Source organism: Podarcis muralis, chromosome 11 (assembly GCF_964188315.1).
Source record: "Podarcis muralis chromosome 11, rPodMur119.hap1.1, whole genome shotgun sequence".
Lineage (NCBI taxonomy): Eukaryota > Metazoa > Chordata > Lepidosauria > Squamata > Lacertidae > Podarcis > Podarcis muralis.
Genome location: NC_135665.1, coordinates 42,083,036 through 42,101,553, shown reverse-complemented (window position 1 = coordinate 42,101,553; position 18,518 = coordinate 42,083,036). Strand labels below are relative to the sequence as shown.

The following is an 18,518-nucleotide window of genomic DNA, read 5'->3' as shown; positions in this document are numbered from 1 at the left end:
AACCATGTAATGTTAGGTGCTGGGAATGTCCACAGAGTCACACCACCACTGTTTTGGATCCCTCAGCCTCAAATTAAGTAGTGCAGCCTTTCCCAACCTGTCTTGAACAGAGCTGATGGAACTGTAGTGCAAAACATCTGGAGGGCACGAGATGGTGGAGGCCTGAGCTGGTGCTTAGGGGTTAACAGTTTCAGGCACCAACTTGAGTTCAGAATGAGACATTCCGGATGGCCTTGGCCTGAGAGAATGTGTGTTGTTCAAGATACTTCATAGGTAAGTTGAAGTAGTTGAAATAGTCTTTGAAACTGTGGAATATGGTCTTGAAAAAATGACTAGCTAGCAAAAGGTAGGCAAAATAATAAGGGAAAAAAAGTTGTTGTTGTTGTTTTAATGGCTGAATCTCATATATATGTTATGGTGCATCCTAATTTGACTAGGTGAATCGCCACAACTTCAATGGAAGGCATCTTAGAGCCAGTGTATTACAGCACCCAAGACTAAATTTTATAAAACTGGTTTTGATTCATTGCTACACTTTGATTAACTATTATTTCTGTATACTGCCTTGTGAAGGCAATGTACATTGAGAGTTGGGTTTAAAAAACAATTTAATAAAAAAGAAATTAAATACATGAAATGCATTGTGAATTAGGAAGTTAAATCTCACTAACTCACTAGGTGGCTTTAGGCAAGTCACCACAGTGAGCTTGAAAACCAACTCCTCAACACAGTGCTCAGCTTTGTAAAAACACACACATGACATTTTGAAGACACGAGTCTAGAAGCTAGAAAATCAGCAAGGGTGTGGAGGAATAATTGGTGTTTTCCATAATATGTCACATATTATGACTGACTGTCTCCAGGGCAGAAGTCATGGGTGTGTGCTTGGTGCACTGAGCTGTTAGCTCTTGGGGAATATTTGTTTGTTCCTTTGAGGCTAAGATGGCAAAGCTGAGAAAATCAGAGAAGTATGTAGATGAAACCTTTAAGGATGTTGACAGCATCTCAGCTATCTCTGGCTTCTTGGAGGCATCTGGGCTGGCCATGGTTTGACTCAGGATGCTAGCCTAGCTGGATCCTTGATGTAAAATAGTAGACATTGTATCATATTTTCCCCTTAACCCACCAGCTATAATATGGTGCAAATCGCTTCAAATGTGTTATTTCTCTGAAGACTTAGTGTTTGTTTGTTTACCTAGAACAAGTTTTGTGAATGAGCCTTCAGCCTAGTGTTTTCAATACAGTATAGAGTAATAGGCTTGGGAGGAACCTCTGAGGTCATCTTGCAACATACTTGTGAACATACAATGTTTTTTTCTAGAAAAACCAGTTTCCAGTACAAAGATTTCTTAACAATCCAATGGCATCTTTATATATTGCCTATCTTCCACACACTGGTTCCATACACTTGCAAGTTACTGCAGCATAATCTCAGACAACATTATGAAGATACATGATGCGGTTCCTGCCCAAAGCTAAGCAGTTCTTGGTTCCTGGCCAGGTGAGTTTGTTCTATGGGAGATGTATGGAAGCCACATGTGCCAATCTGAGCCTCTTAGAAGGTGGTACAGGAAACCAGCACAACAATTTAATATCTTTGGTATTGTGCCAACATGATGATTGCCATATCTAGTCCTAGAGTTCTAAGTATTTTATGCCAACTGTGCAAGAGCACAGCTTGCTGTCACATACATATTTTGCTGCTGTTTATCCACACTTGTACTGGAGCAATTACTTGTTTTCAACTATTTGCAAAGTAGTATCAGTCTCTGGTGTTATAGTGCCTTGTTACCATGGCTTCCCTTAAAGAAATGTTTTTGGACAACTTTCAAGTTGCATCAAGTATATACTGATGGCATGCATTAAAAATGTCTTAAAATGCCACAAAAGGGGAGAGAACTTTTAAACAAGTTTGTTTATGCCTTTAGATGTGCTTGTTTGATTCTGAAGGCGGTTAATTAAAGGTAAAGGGACCCCTGACCATTAGGTCCAGTCGTGACCGACTCTGGGGTTGCGGCAGTCATCTCGTTTTATTGGCCCAGGGAGCCAGTGTACAGCTTCCGGGTCATGTGGCCAGCATGACTAAGCCGCTTCTGGCGAACCAGAGCAGCGCACAGAAACGCCATTTACCTTCCCGCCGGAGCGGGAACCTATTTATCTACTTGCACTTTGACGTGCTTTTGAACTGCTAGGTTGGCAGGAGCAGGGACCGAGCAACAGGAGCTCACCCCGTCATGGGGATTCGAACCACTGACCTTCTGATCAGCAAGTTCTAGGCTCTGTGGTTTAACCCACAGCGCCAGCCGCGTCCCTTTCAATGCCACAAAAGGGGAGAGGACTTTTAAACAAGTTTGTTTATGCCTTTAGATGTGCTTGTTTGATTCTGAAGGCGTTTAATTGGGAACACTTTATATAAAGCCTTAAACAGGAATTGTTACCATGTTTGAAATGGGTGCTGACTACGTTGTTTGGAGAAAGCCTAGTTTCATTTTCTTATATGAAGAGGGTCAAGAACTGTCTTGAAGTCTCAAGTGTTTGGTCCTCAGTGTTTCTGGTGACATCTGGCCTTTGAAGCTCTTCAGTGAGTTTCGAAGCGAGTGCAACAGTTGTCTGCCAAATTACGACAGATATGTTGTGCAAATGGTTGGAACATTGTGCTTAAAATATCCAGGTTTTTGTTTGTTTTTAAAAAGTTGGTACTAGTAGCTTACACTTGAATGTGGCTTTTGGCCTGTGAGGTAGAGAGTCCCAGAGGGATCCATGTTCAAATCCCCACTTGGCCATACCACTCGTTGGGTGGCCTGGGGCAATTCTCAGCCTCTTGTAGGTTGGTTGTGAGGATACATGGGGAAGAACAACGCATAGTGTTTTGATTACAGTATTATAGATTTATGCTAAAAAAAGGCAATAAAATGTAAGCGTAAAATCAAAAACAGAATAAAATCAGCAGGAGGATAAATCCAGGTTTGAAACCAGAAAAGAACAAGAACAGTACAAAAGGTTTTTAAAAGCACTAAAAAATTTGAGATTGAAAAGGGGGAAGGTCCTTGGGGAAAAGGGGACTATAAATATGGCTACATAAAATGTTGGTGAGAGGTGTATCCATATAAATGGTGTGTCCAATGACAGATCAATACTATGAAAGGCTCTTTGTCCAAGTGTGTGCTTAATGAGGGTGATTACTGGCTGTGAAAAGACCCTTTAACTTGCAAATCCATTTTAACTAAGAAAAGAGACTATGCATGTTTTCTTTGGCTTTTTCAGTGTTTGCCAGTATCCCCAGCTGTTAATCCATATCAAGCATAACAAACATAAGGTGGTGATCTTATACAGAGTCATACCACTGGCTCTCTAAGATCTTGGGCATAGACCTTTCTTAGACTTGAAAGACTTTTAAGCTGAGATTCTGGAGGCTGAACCTGCAAAGCACGTACTCAAGCAGTGACCCTGTACAGTTGTTCTATATCAGGCTGTTGCATGTGTTCACCTTTTTAAAACATTGGCTCTGTGTTCTGAGGTTGCATGCAGGCAGGCTGATTTTCTTTTTCTTTTAAACACGCCTCTCCAGTCACTTGGTGTGTTAAAAGTCACTATGTCTGTGTACAGTGGCCTGATTGTATAGAGCCGGTAGCTAGAATTCATCACCCATGACTGCAACCACAACAGAGATTATAATAAGAAATCATTCATAACTTCACCATATTTTGAACGGGAACAGCTTGATCCCCATGCACCAAGAATACCACCCCCCCTCTGTCTGTGTATATATGTATAATTTTTCTATTGTGGTTGTAGGTGCTCCTGATCCAACAGCTGGTGCTAGCATAGATGATGAAAACTGCTGGCATCTGGATGAAGAGCAAGTCCAGGAACAGGTTAAACTCTTCCTCTCCCAGGGTGGATACCATGGATCAGGGAAGCAACTCAATTTGCTTTTTGCAAAGGTAGGTAGGAAGGAATATTTGTGGCTGTCATGAATGCTCCATCCACACATCACCTGTTTTCAAGTAGGCCCTTTCAATTGGCTTGCTTCTTCCTTAATGATGTCCCTGTTTGCTTATTGGAACACTGTTTGGTATTACTACTAAGTGGTCTCCTGTGGAGGAGTGCAAGTCAATGTGACTTAAAATCAGTTGTTTTTCAGGCTACTAGTGGTTTTGGTGTCAGTATATGTAAAGCCCCCAACTGCTAAATGCGGGAATACAAGGGCTTTCAAAAATAAATCCAACGCTCTTTGTTGCTAGGAAAATGTGGCTGTGGTGTGTTTTTAGGACTCAAAGAAAGACATGCAGTGTACCCCACAAATATTTTTTTAGAAGCTTGCAGCTTTGAAGCCTGACTCATGACTTTCCACATGTTTTGAGCTTGCACTGAAGAATTAGTACATTCAAGTGAGAAGTTTTAGTATGAAAGCGGAATCATTTACGAGACTGGCTTTTTGTTGTTGTTCTGGATGTTTGAGGTAGCTGGTGTTGAAAACGATAGTCCAGGCCAACCCATGCTAGCTCTCACTCTCCAGGTAATGGGAAGGTTTTGAGCTGGGCTAAGTAAGATGGAAGTTCTCCCCCTAGTCACTGTGTTGCCAACAGCCTAAGTGCGACAGCTGCAGGGATGAGTCTTTGGTGGCCATCTTAACAAACATTTGCATGCTGCTCCATGCTTTTATTAACAGGTTTATACAGGAACATCATATTTTTTCTGCACTAAGGTTTAGAAATGTGGCACAAGTAGAAACTAACGGTAGAAAATTGGAACACTTGCCATCTGCTTGAAAGGCTGGCATAGTTGACTCAGTCCAGACTGGGATGTTGAAGTCTGGAGTCAAGAGCCAAGTAGGAGCCTGAAATTAAGCTCAATTCTTTGCATGGAACTGGGGCAGAGGCAGTTAAAGCTGCAGGTTGCTGGTGTTAGAATAATGTAATGTCAAGACAGAGTGGAGGCAGCAGACCTGTCCCAGATCAGTGTGTGCCTTGCAGCTGAAACAGGGCACCAGTCGCACTGAACAGACTGACAGAAGCCTGCAAAGACACCTATTTCTCCTTCAACCCAGTATTTGAAATGGATGTTAAAATATACAGAACCCAAAGGACAAATGTGGGAGGAGAGGGTAGGGAGTATAAAACAAAACAAAACACACGAGTGTGTTCTTTTCCCAGTACTGTATGTCATAAGGAAACTTGGGACACTGATGCACTTAAGCTGTAAGAGGACAAGATGTGTCGATTATGTGTCTCAAAGAATGATTCTTCCAGTGCATAGTACCTTTGAGGTGGCATGAAAAAGCACAAATTTCCTCCCAATATTATGAGGATTAATTTCCTGTCCTTTTTCATATTAAAATACATATTGCAGTCCAAACCAGGAGCGGTTGAGGTATGTTTAGCCTGGAAAAGAGGAGACTGAGAGGAGAAATGATAGTCATCTTCAAATATCTAAAGGACTGTCACATGTAAGAAGGAGCAAGCTTTTTTTCTACTTCTTCTCTGGAGGCCAGGACCCAAACCAATGGCTTCAAGTTACAAGAAAGGAGATTCCGACTAAACAACAGGAATAACTTTCTGACAGTAAGAGCTGTTTGACAGTGGAATTAGACTCCCATGAGAGGTGGTAGACTCTCTTTCCTTGGAGGTTTTTAAGCAGAGGTTGGCTGGCCATCTGTTATTGATGCTTCAATTCAGATTCCTTCATTGCAGGGGGTTTGATTAGATGACTCTTGGGATCCCTTCCAACTCTGCAATTCTATTATTCTATGTACATTTGCTCATTCTATGATTCTGTGTACATTTGCTCATACATTACTATCTAGGTTGCATAATTGCACAAAGAAAAATTAGTTCGTATGTGACTATCAGGATGAATGTTCATACTTTAACGTGAGGGTTTTTTTGTATTCTGCACATTCATCAGTGCAGCTTATTAGTACCATCTATCTACTCCCCTTCCATGTGTATTAATTCTGTATTTGATGTGATGGTGGCAGCTCATAAAATTGTATAAGAATATTGTATTCCTCCCACATTTGGCATATTTTGTTCATTTCCAGTAATGTTAGGTATGCTGCTATCATGTTAAAAACAAATTCATTTCCCTGTCATTGGCCTTCTTTTTGTGTAATTTGAGAGTCAAAACTTTGAATCTAGCGGATGATCACATTGAAAACTCCATAAGAGAACACAATTCCCCATATCTCAATATGAGATATAAGAAAGTGGCTCCTTATATTTTCAACACTCGAAGTTGCCTTTTATATTTGCCTACTTTCCAGTATATTGCATACTTCTAAGTTGAATTACAACTTTTCCTCTCAGTTGGTACAAATCAACAGTATCTGCTGTTCCATAACTAAACTCATACTTCCAGTGACCTTTATCTCCATTAGTTCTCCATTTTACTGTTTGTGATTTGCTTCCAATTTCTCCCTCCCCTCTTTTTTTTCATTTTCAGAGGATAGCATGTTTTATTTTGGGCACCTAACCTATTATTTTGTTTCTGTTGCTTTGATATTTTCTACCCTAGGTTCGAGAGATGTTAAAGATGAGAGATTCGAATGGTGCTCGGATGTTGACATTGATAACGGAACAGTTCATGGCTGACCCTCGCCTGTCACTCTGGAGGCAACAGGGAACTGCAATGACAGACAAGTATAGGCAGCTCTGGGATGAACTAGGTAAAAGCAACTCTCTAGCAGATTTTGAAGTGAAGGAAACACTGTGTGTTAAGAGGTGTTGGCTCTTGTTAAAGGAGCCTGGAATAATTGCCAACCTTTGGGAAATATGGCAGCCTGGGCACTTTGTTTTCATGGGCAAAAGCGGTGCATTTTTGCTAAACCCAAGGACGTTCAGCCAAAAATAACTACTACATGACATGTTTAATAGTAAGAGCTGGAATATAAACACTTCCTAGGTAATAAGTAATCCATTGTATTAACAAAAGCTAGGTTTGCGGGCTATTAATAGTAAATGTTTACCTTTGTGCTTAGGTCTGCCTATCTCTCAATTCTGAAATGTCTATGAAAGGACATACGGCTTCAGTAATCAGTTTTCGTTTGGTGCGGAAAATTGTGTGGCCCTCTGTTTAAGCTTGACAGATGGTATAGTGTACACCCGGGTCCCTGAGTTCACAGTTTAGTCAAGCGGGTATGTTTACATGGGCTGTTTAATATAATGTGGCTCATTTTTGTGCCATGCTTAGGTTTGAGGGGTAGTAGGAAGGCAGGAAGATGAAAACGCCGTTAAGTGATCTGGGTGGTGGTGGTTCATTTTCCAAATTAGACCACTTGCTCAGCGCCTTAATCAAACTCTCTCTGGCCTTGTGTATTTAAGAGCTGCTGAGTTTGCACAAATGATCTTTAGAATGAAGAGTATAGTAGTACTTGTTGGCTTCAGCTGGTAATAGCAGCTGAACTTCATACTGAAGTTTGTCCCAGGACAAGTATGATCGTCTGCTTGAAAATCAAAAGAATGCAAAGCTGGGAATCTGCCTGTATTTATTTTATTTTTTTATTTTTTAAAAAAGAAGGGCCCATATGCTGTGAGTATCTTAATCTACCTTAATGGAAACTGGAACTAAAATAACTGCCACGGTTGTAATTCACACCTAGTGTTATTTTGGTGCGTCATGTATTTTGGAATAGGGGTGCCATATTTTTACATTGCTTGGTATGAAATGAATATAACACTGAAAGGTCCAGAGGTGCGAATTGCAAGCTGCAGCTATTTCAGTTTATCTTCCGCGTAGACAAGCAATCAGTAAGGGAATCCTTGCGACGCATTCCATCAGCATTCTTCTGGACGAACTATATTTAATAATGACCCTGTGCATGTTATAGGGATCTGGCTGGATGAGAAGAGAGAGCTGTTTGGACCCGGTAGCTGACAGCTGGATATTCTCAGTTCTGGGGTAGTTAGTGGAGGGAATGGGTTGCTGTGGTCTATAAGGGTTCAATCTGCTTTCTGCAATCCATTTTGCATGTTCACACTTGAAGCTGAAAGTGTGGTACTGAGGACTTTGGGGGCTTCAGCGGCACTCTGGGGTTGCCTTTGCAAGCCTTGCCCAGGATTTCATAGCAACCATGGCTGTGTCCTCCGTGTGGATGTTGTGTTCTGTAATAGACAAGATAGGCGAATCCATGTATGAGGAAGCCTCTAACGCCTTTGCTTAGAACAGATTACTTACCTTGCTAAGGTTAGAGCATATATCCCTGTAACCTCCTCAGTGTTAGTGGACTTTCAAAGGCAAATTGATCTGGATGGTTTTACGCTAGCCCCGGGAGATAATTCAGCAAACTCTGCAAACTGTTGTTTTGAAGCTCTTTGAATAGTGAACTTGGGGAGTTTACACAGTGGCTCTTCTTTCCGAATCCCACACGTGTACAGGGAAGTGAGGGCAAAGAGTCATCTCTTAGAGTACAAATGTGCAAACTGCTTTGAGGGTTTGTTTGTTTGGTTTTACAGTCAAGCGGTGTATAAATTTTATGAAATAAAATCAGTAAGTACTGGATAAATGGCCAGTCTTGACTGAACATGGATTGGAGCCAGTTTGAAGGCTTGTGCTATGACAGTGATCTTTCTCTGCCCTCACTGAGAGTGCGTTCCAAAAATGTCTGCTGGAGATTGCACAGATACTGAGTGGAGAAGGCATTGCTCCAGTATAATGTGCATTTTTATGGGGCTTTAGAACCTTCAGTGGTGGGCTGGGAACAGTTTTGCAGAGTGCTTTGTAGATCAAATAACTCAAATCATTCTTTCTTGCATTCCACTTTAGTAGCAGGAATTAGAGCAGAAATGTCCAGCGCCTCCTCTTCAGATTTATTGGATGAATTTCAGTTGTTGACGCCTCATGATGTGGATCAAGTGTTTGGAGTTGTTGACATTACTGCTTGCTCATTTGACCCATGCCCATCCTGCCTAATGTAAGTTTGGCAGGAGAGGCTATTGGATTCTGTGCTGGTTAATATGAGCCCTTCACTACCGCTTTGAAGGAGGCGGCAGTGCAATCTATCAAAGAAATGTCTTCTCGGAAACTTATTTTTGGTGAATATGGCTATAAGCAGGCATATTTGGATGAAACTGATAATCTAAATCAATTTCAAACCCAGTTTCAGGATAGAAATTACTCTGATTGCCCTGAACAGGCCACACTTGTAGAATAGTAGGGAATCCTGTTGGATTCTCTTGATGGTTTTCAGTGCCATCAACCATGGTGGTCTTCTGGACTGCTTGTGTAGGTTAGGAGTAGAACATATCATTCTGCAGTGGCTCCACTTCTGCCAAGTAGGGCTGTTTCAGTTTGTGCTGGGAGTACTGCTCCAGTTGTGTTGTGGACTTCCATCTTATCTCTAGCGTTAGTTAATAACTACATGAGGTCACTTGGGGTCTGAAGCTCTGTCCCGTAGCAGATGATAGCAAACTATGTTTCTCCTTCCTTCTGTGTCCTATGTGGCAGAATTGCCTGAAGCTGGTAAAGGCCTGGATATGAGTATGACAAAGCTCAGTTGGACAATCTGTATATTAATTTAATGCAATCATGCCCAAAATCATCTCTCAAATCTGTAAATGCAATCCTCAAAATAGTTGTCCAGATACACAGCCCTCAATATAGTTGTTCCCTTATTATGTGGTTTACATTCTCATCTGAAAACAAAGGTTGTGCCAGGGTCAGTTGAAGTGTCTGTCCTTAAGCGATAAAGGTTGACCAGGTGGTTGGTCGGTGCGTTCCTCCTTTTCCAAAAACTGAAGAAACACAGTGTTGGGCTCTGAGCCTTCTTCCCTTGGGGGTTCACCAGTTCCTCCCACCATTCCTCTGCATTCAAGCAGTCCATGACTTCTATCAGAGTGGCCACAGGGGCTTGGGGGATGTCAGGATCCAGCCCACTGGCCAGCTCCACTTTCCCCACAGCAGTCCTTGATGCTCAGCTAAGTAATGCATACTTAATCAAAGCCTAAGCAACCACAGTGTTAATAATTTAGTATAGGGCTAGTCCTCCCGTAAAATTGCCTGTTACCCCTGAATTTGAAATTGTCAATTGAAGCCCATGCAGTAAGTGCATGCGGGGGGGGGGGGGGGAGCCTGCTTCAGTTACTAAGGTGGCGGAGTGCACTGATCCCACATACCTCAAGGGCTGAAGTGAACCCGCAGCTGGAAATCCCACTAAATGTTGCCAATAGCAAACCAGAGGCAAATGAAGTATTCATCCAATGTTAACTAATTCTTCTTTGGTCCAGTTTGGAAGCAAAGTCAGATTTGGAAAAGCTTAATAACAACAATAATAATAATAATAATAATAATAATAATAATAATAATAATAATTTGGTTTTTCAGATTAAAATTTTACTCATATATCAAACATACAACAACAACAAAAAGATTCCAAGGAATCTCTTGGACTTCTCTCCTTCCCCTGGTTAATAATTTCCTCTTGCATCTTTTATGATAATCCAAATCTTTTACATCTCCATTGTGTCCAAGGTTCACCATTAAGCTACAAGTGATTTTCCAATCAGATTTGGAAAAGCTTTTGACCTCAAAGATGCTAGCACAAACTTTCCTTAAATTCAGTGGGAAGTTTGCAGAAGTTTTCTTTTTCTTTTTCTGATTATATATATATATATAGAGAGAGAGAGTGTATCGAATATATTTTAGTTATCCTGTTTGTGAGCCAGTGCAATGGAAAGGCTCATCTGAGAAGGTTTACTTAACCCCTCTTGCACAAGGACATGTGCATTCCATTAAAAGTGACTCTTCCAGGCTGTGCCTCAGTTCAATTTAGCTGCCACCAGTTCCTAGATGTTAGACTATCCGGCTTCAAAGTGACAGCTGCCCTCAGAAGAGTTCCTGAGGAGGGCTTCTGCTTGGAAAAGATCTGATTACTCTGGGCACTTCTAAAGCCTTCCCACCCTTCTCCCTGAACCCACTACATATATCACCCTCCAGCTTTTTAAAACAAAGGTTTTCGTTGTGATAAGTACAGATTGCTAAAATTGTCAATGCTCTTTGGTGTCTCCCAGACAGCAAAAAGGAAAGTTTACATCTATACCCAGGCTCATACCTGTATGGTTCACAGGCCAAACCTAGTGTCTTAACTAGTTCTTTGGCTTTGAGAAGTGCATCTTCAACTGACAGATGGAAAGGAATTCCTCTCATCCCACAGATTAGGCTAATGTTTTTTCCCCTAATCTGGAGCAAGCCACCTTTTAATGAGGATGCTTTTTAAAAAGAGGGATTTCCTTCCTACAACTTTTCTGGAAGGCTGAGCTAACTTAAGATGCTAATTGAGATCCAGCCAACACTAGCAAGAATCCTAAATTCAGGTGGGAAGCAGACAGTACTTCCTTTGAATACTACACTTCACTTAGTATGCTAATAGTGACTACAAAGGACTTTCCCAGTTAGGATCCTTTCTAAGGCCAAAAAAGGTCTAGCTGACAGGATGGCCCATTAAGATAAGGGAAAGTGTCCTTGTTTTGCAAGAGATGTTCATTTACATTTGAAAGATGCATCAAACAAGTGAAAACTAACCAAGGGGAAGTGGTGGTGATTATTTTGAAATCCACATTTTCCAGAATTGACATCACACATTTACACAATAGACTGTGATATGGGTCAGCTCTCCCTTACAAAGCAAACATTTGACCACATCTGTAATTACAAATACAGTAGTTGTTCACACCTAAGATTCAACTAGGATTGATTCAGAGTTTTAACAGTAAGTTTACTGTTTGCAGGATTTTGCCTGCATGTATGTAGTCACTGTGCCAACTAAATATTTTTAAGACCACCCTGTGACCGAACATGGTTTTGGAAAGCAGTTTATACAACTATCCTTATACAGTGGTACCTCGGGTTAAGTACTTAATTCTTTCCGGAGGTCTGTACTTAACCTGAAACTGTTCTTAACCTGAAGCACCACTTTAGCTAATGAGGCCTCCTGCCGCCGCCGCACCGCCGGAGCACGATTTCTGTTCTCATCCTGAAGCAAAGTTCTTAACCTGAAGCACTATTTCTGGGTTAGCGGAGTCTGTAACCTGAAGTGTATGTAACCTGAAGCGTATGTAACCTGAAGCGTATGTAACCCGAGGTACCACTGTACTGGAGCAAGCAGACTGAGCTCATATTGCCAACCTGTCAGTTGGCAAGAAGCCAAAATATCAAGAAGTGATAACTCTTTTTATACTTGGTCTATTCTGAATCACTCTTTCCCCGAAAGTGGGGGAATTAGGGGTGGTGTGCATGTTACTTATTTTCTAGTGCCTGTTTCAGGCTGTTAGCTGGTCAATCTCTCCCACTCCCAGGGTGGGGGTGGGGGGGTGGAGTATGGGACCTTATCCTCTTTCACTGCATCTCTGGAGCTTGAAATTTGCAACAACTCTAATAGTCATTTGTCAGAAAATTAGGGCTGAGTAGTTTTTGGGCTGACCAAATGAAAAACACTTTGTTTGTTTGGGGGTTGGGAGAGATTTGACTTTGCACCCCTGCACATGGATCACATTGCTGCAAGGCTGTGCTTTGGAATTAAATGCTGAGGACTGTCAGATGCTAGACACAGAGAAGAGGCTGAGTTTTGTCAGCAAATGGGATCTGCAAGTTAATTGGTGTTTTCTGCAGGCTCCTGGCTGTGATATGAAATTGGAAGCCCTTTAGCCACATGGATAATACAGGGCCTGAATACAAATGTCACAAGTTGCCATCGAGATCCGCCGAGAGACAAAAGCGCTCCCCACTTGAACGCTGAACTATTACTGATCATTTAAATATTGGGGGGGGGGGGTTACGTTTTTAAACTAAAAGCCCCATTTGCCTTTTAATGGCAATTTAAATGTCCTCTTAGCAAAAGCTAAGTGACAAATTAAATGAAAAAAAAGTGTCCACATTTTTTTTTAAAAAAGTTGTAATGCAAAACAATCTTTTATTGCTTCTCATGTGCCACGAATAAATCATTATACTTGTCAACCCTAAACCAAGCCATAATTGGTGGAGCTACTGTTATCAAAGTGGGGCTGCTCTTGTGACAGCTTAATAAAGCTGAAACTGTTAAATTAAATCTCTGATGCTTTATCTGTTGAGAGCAGTCAAGCAGAAGAATCTGTAAGAGGAATATCTATGCTTGGTGGAGTGATGGAGCCCAACAACTTGTCAACACTTAGATTACAGGATCAGATATTTATGTGTGTGTGTGATCTCTGATTTTCATTATCTCTTCTAACCTTCCTCTTATTTTAAGAGTGAGGAAACATCACACAAGTATTGTATTTCAAAACAAACATTTTATTCTCCCCCTCCTCGGACATGTATATGAACAAGAAAAGCTTCAAAAAAATAAAAGTATGGATCCAGAATCAAATGGCTGTTGTAATGAATGACTGAGAGATGTTCAGAGCATGCCTATGCTTATCTGAGGCAGAAATGGATTATAAAGTAGTTTGTGAAAGATTCTTAGCTTTCGTTTGCCATTATTCACTTGGTTGAGTTTTGGCCTTTTATGCTACAAAATAACCACAGTTTCCCCAAGTTTCACAAGTAGTTTATTTTATTTTTACTGCTCAGCAGTGTTCTCAAATCAGTGTTCCATCAGATTGGCATTCTCCTTGCAGCAATTGCTCATTGATTTTCCCTGTTAAATATAGGAGACATTGCTGATATCCTGTGGGAGTTGCTGCCTCAGTTCTTCAGTTCTCTTGGAGTTCCAGCAGAAAGAAACACTTTCCTAAAATGTTTCTGTATTTGCTGGAAGCTGCCCAGAGTGACTGGGGCAACCGAGTCAGAACGGTGGGGTACAAATAATAATAAAATTATTGTTTATTATTATTATATTGGGAAAAGTTAATATTGCTAGATGTATTTTGTCAGGCCTCATGCAGTCACCCCTCTCACTTCACATGGGAGCACTCCAAAAGCTTTGACTCCTAAACTAGTGACCACAGTTTGCATCTAAGCTTGGAATTATGGTATATTGTGATCTTGCTTTTACTCTCCATGGTTATGCTCAGATTCAAAACTGTGCTGTGTTCTGATGAAGATCTGCCATTCAAAAGCAAAGGCCTTCAGTCTGTTCCTCTCACACATGAGGGAGCAGGAGAGGGGATGAGTGCACAAGCCCAAGGCTGGCCACATTACATTCACATGAGGGGAAACAGGGGTTTCCAGTATAGTCTGAAGCAAGCCCAACACCTGCTTCAGAGGAAGACACAAATATTACTGAAAACCTTGGAGCAAATTGTCAGTACCCCATGTCTGCCTTGGGAAGGTAACATGTTGCAATTGATTAAACCTAAATGAGTGGTGGGAACATTGTTGTACGTACTTGCACACATAGCATGTGAAATAGGCCTCCAGCACATGTGTCTTGTCTAGAATGACTTAAGCTGATTCCTTACCAGATGGTATTTTGTTATAATGCAGGTTCATATTTTAAGCATGCTGTATAGCTTGGTATTCCAAACCAGAGCACGTCATAAGTGGTGGTGTTACTGGTACTAAATGCATATTATGAAAATTTAAAGATGAGATTAAAATAGTCCAAAGGACTGAGAGCATCAAACTGTACCACACAATCAAACTTTTGGAGCACCTCTCATGTGTATTTGTGTACTTAAAAGGTAAAGGTACCCCTGCCCGTACGGGCCAGTCTTGCCAGACTCTAGGGTTGTGCGCCCATCTCACTCAAGAGGCCGGGGGCCAGCGCTGTCCGGAGACACTTCCGGGTCACGTGGCCAGCGTGACATCGCTGCTCTGGCGAGCCAGAGCCGCACACGGAAACGCCGTTTACCTTCCCGCTTGTAAGCGGTCCCTATTTATCTACTTGCACCCGGGGGTGCTTTCGAACTGCTAGGTTGGCAGGCGCTGGGACCGAATGACGGGAGCGCACCCTGCCGCGGGGATTCGAACCGGCGACCTTTCGATCGGCAAGCCCTAGGCGCTGAGGCTTTAACCCACAGCGCCACCCGCGTCCCTATTTGTGTACTTAAATGGCATTTAATTGCACTTCCAAAATAGTCCCCATTTAATCTTGGCAAGTGGGAGAAATTATTCAGAATGATTTCCTTTTTTTAACCTAACCAGTTTACAAGACTTGGAAATAAACATACAGCACTTTTCGCTGGTTATACTGATGTAGAGCAATAGAATCTGAAACCTGGTAGCATCTACTTACTCTTCACCATAAACACCTGAAGACTTTCCACACCTAATTTAAATGTTTTAGGAAGTTGTTACAGGGTGGGTGGTTGTGTGTGCGATATGTATTTTGGCTCTTTTCATTGTAGAGGTCCTGGAAGGAACCTTGCTGAAGCTAGGTAGGTCTGGTCAGGACTTAGAGTGGAAACATACTGGAAATTCTTTTCTACCCCTTTTAAGTTCCTTAGCTCAGCCAGAATCCTTCCTTGCTCCACATTTCCATTCAGAGGGGTGTTTTGCTGGTTGCCACCGGTGATGCCAACAGCAGTAGCTTCCACCTTCCTGCGGTTTGGACAGGTACTTTAAGGAGCTCCACAAAATCAGAGCTCTCCTGCCAGTGGGGCCAGGTGGAGATGCACCTCTGTCTCCTTAGCACCACAGATTGGGGATTTGGATTACTGTGCGTGAGTTTGCTTGTAGTCTTCACCTAGCACCAACTTGTAATTTTATGAGTGTGACCTTCTGAGCAAGACTTAGGTTAAGGTAAAGGTACCCCTGCCCGTACGGGCCAGTCATGACAGACTCTAGGGTTGTGCGCCCATCTCACACAAGAGGCCGGGGGCCAGCGCTGTCCGGAGACACTTCCGGGTCACGTGGCCAGCGTGACAAAGCTGCATCTGGTGAGCCAGCGCAGCACACGGAAACGCCGTTTACCTTCCCGCTAGTAAGCGGTCCCTATTTATCTACTTGCACCCGGGGGTCCTTTCGAACTGCTAGGTTGGCAGGCGCTGGGACCGAGCAGCGGGAGCGCACCCTGCCACGGGGATTCGAACCGCCGACCTTTCGATCGGCAAGCCCTAGGCGCTGAGGCTTTTACCCACAGCGCCACCCACGTCCTGGGCAAGACTTAGATGGCAATAATATTGACTTGATTTGGAAAACAGCTTCACCTGGAGCATCACATCCCTAGGTTTGCCACATCAGTTGCCAAGTGATCAGAGCAGTTCTACAAGAAGTATTCCTTGCACTAGAAGTGTGGGATGTTGCGCTTGGTGGATGTGAACATGGAGACAGGAATTTGTATTCATTCTATGTTATATAGATATGTGGGGTTATTGGCAAAGCTGTGCCTAAAATACTGTGACTAGCCCCCTATCTCTGTTGACATCGAAACCAACCTTGAGATGTAAATCCTCCTTTGAATGGAAGCAAAGCTTTAAGGAAGTCTCTGTGCTGTGTTCCTTTGTTACACCCACCCTACACCACCATGTGCAGAATGTAGCTTGCAGAAGGGCCATAATTCCCCCTTGCCATCAGTGCTGCAGGTAATCTATTGCATTAATCAGCCAGCTAGTGTGAAATGCATGGGGAGTGATTATACTATCATACACAATACAATCAGCATGAAGCACTTGTCAAGACCAATACATCAAAGTTTAATTCAGTAATAGAATGAATTAGAGCAAAATGAAGCATCCTGTACTCCAAGAACCAAAGCAGCCATTGCAGGTTCTTCACTGAGTGCTCTGTCGGAAAACCAGATTCCACTGAGGGTGTATGTTTATGAATAAAAATAGCCACCGCCTCAATAGCGCATGTTCAGATTCACAAGATTTACCATGGAAAGTGCAGCAGAGATATGCTGACTGTGTATTCTTTGTTCATGATGGCACTGGTTTAATTAGATTGTTCTCCAGTGGGGCCTGTGACTTCTGGTAGACATTAGATTGAATGGACAGAGCTTATTTTGATAGCAGTTGGGGGCTCTTGATTTTTATGGGAGGGAGGGTGTGGTGGTTAGGTTAGATCGAAAGATACCTTGCATGGTGATTCAACAGCCTGCCTTGTCTTCTAGTGAAACTGTGATAACAGCATGTATCTGAAGAAGTGTGCATGCACAAGAAAGCTCATACCAGTAACTTAGTTGGTCTCTAAGGTGCTACTGGAAGGAATTTTTTTTAGCATGCATCTTGTTTGTTTGGTAATACTTTCTTAGTCTGAAATATATAAATCTGATCCGTTTCAGCTGCAACACTGCCAATATCCTAGCCATTAAGAAACCAGCGTCACAAACTTGCATACTTCTTCACCCCACCCCACCCCAGTTTTTTGTCAGAGCTATGGTGCGGTATTACTGTTTGGGTGTCAGTGAAGACATGACTCTCCGAACCAGTTTGAAATCAAGGGTTGACACTGTCTTGTAAGCTTTTGTTATAGTTAATCCTGGTGAGTTTCATTGAAGACATAACACTGTCAAGAGAGGAAAGTTAGTATTGCGTAGTGAAATATTAGCATAAAACCTACCGTATTTGCATATCCCAGAAATATGTGGGCTCAAGTGTATTCACTGGATATACTTATCATCAAAAGCTTCTGATGTGTGGCAATGTATTGTTTAACGCACAACACAAGTATTGCATATATGGACTCTTGATCCTTGTACTTATAAGGGAAGCATCTGAGATGTTCTGTACCCTACAAATCCTTAAAACTGAATAATCTGTTAATCTTCTAAGTGCTTCAACACTTTGTTTTTGCCCCGTGTTATAGGTGAGAAACTGAGACTTCTGTGTGGGCCCTCCCTATTTAGTTCAGAGAAGATAACCTCTCTAACCCTATTGGGGGCTTCCCCAGGAAGAGATGGAATATGTGGGGAAGGTGAAGTGAGACCATACCACTGGCTATTTGACATCCTGAGCATAGAGACATCTGCAAAGGGCTGCATGCTTGCCTACAACTCCACACATGTAGGCATTTCATGCGATTGGGACCTCTGATTGCATGGGATCTTCACTTACGTAAGCCAGTAGTTCCTGTCTTCCTTTGTAAACATCATGTTAAAAGTGCATATGCAAAGAGGGCAGGCAAAAAAGAAGCAGCAGCAGCAAACTGAGTTTGGTGAGAATTGCTGCTGGAAATATGCCCCCGATGAAGGATTTGTTCCAAAACATGTTGGGCCAGAAACAAATATCACTTCAAGCACCTGGTATTTTTTCCACTTCTTTGCCTGCTGTTAATGCTTTTTTTGCAGTTTTATGGTTGGTTTTCTGCTCCTGCTTTCAGATTTTTTTCCCCTATGGGAGGAAGCAGAGCCAGCGTTATAGCTGCTGCCCCTTCCATGTGTCTTGCCTCTGTGTGAAGAAAGTCTGAATAGGGCTTATAATGGGTAGTTAAACAAGGTCTAAGTTTACGGGTCTGGTAATCTGGTTGGCTGAACTCCTGTTGCAAATAGCTGAGTGTATATTTCAGGCCTCCACAAATGTGAAGCCTAACACAGCCACTTACAGTGACCTTCAAGGTGCCTGACAGCCGCTCTCCCTTATGTTTTCATTGTTCCAGGCAGGCAGCAAATCCAGGGGACTTATTGAGTCTCTGTTGAGCCACCATGCAGCTGATGGGCTGGATTT

General features: G+C 42.3%; 2 protein-coding genes across 6 annotated transcripts in view; one reads left to right on the top strand and one right to left on the bottom strand.

The window, feature by feature from the left end:
- Positions 1–18,518, bottom strand: part of SMIM15 (small integral membrane protein 15) — a 444,121-nt gene that overhangs the window by 125,997 nt on the left and 299,606 nt on the right. The gene's annotated exons all lie outside the window — the stretch shown is intronic.
- ZSWIM6 (zinc finger SWIM-type containing 6) overlaps positions 1–18,518 on the top strand; it is a 101,813-nt gene that overhangs the window by 54,601 nt on the left and 28,694 nt on the right. For 3 of the 4 annotated variants that reach the window (XM_028747970.2, XM_077936338.1, XM_028747969.2), the window contains 2 exons: positions 3,796–3,944; positions 6,517–6,667. The exons of the other annotated variant lie outside the window; for it this stretch is intronic. In XM_028747970.2, the coding sequence (XP_028603803.1) occupies positions 3,796–3,944; positions 6,517–6,667 (300 nt within the window). The remainder of the gene's footprint in view (positions 1–3,795; positions 3,945–6,516; positions 6,668–18,518) is intronic. 4 annotated transcript variants of the gene reach the window in all.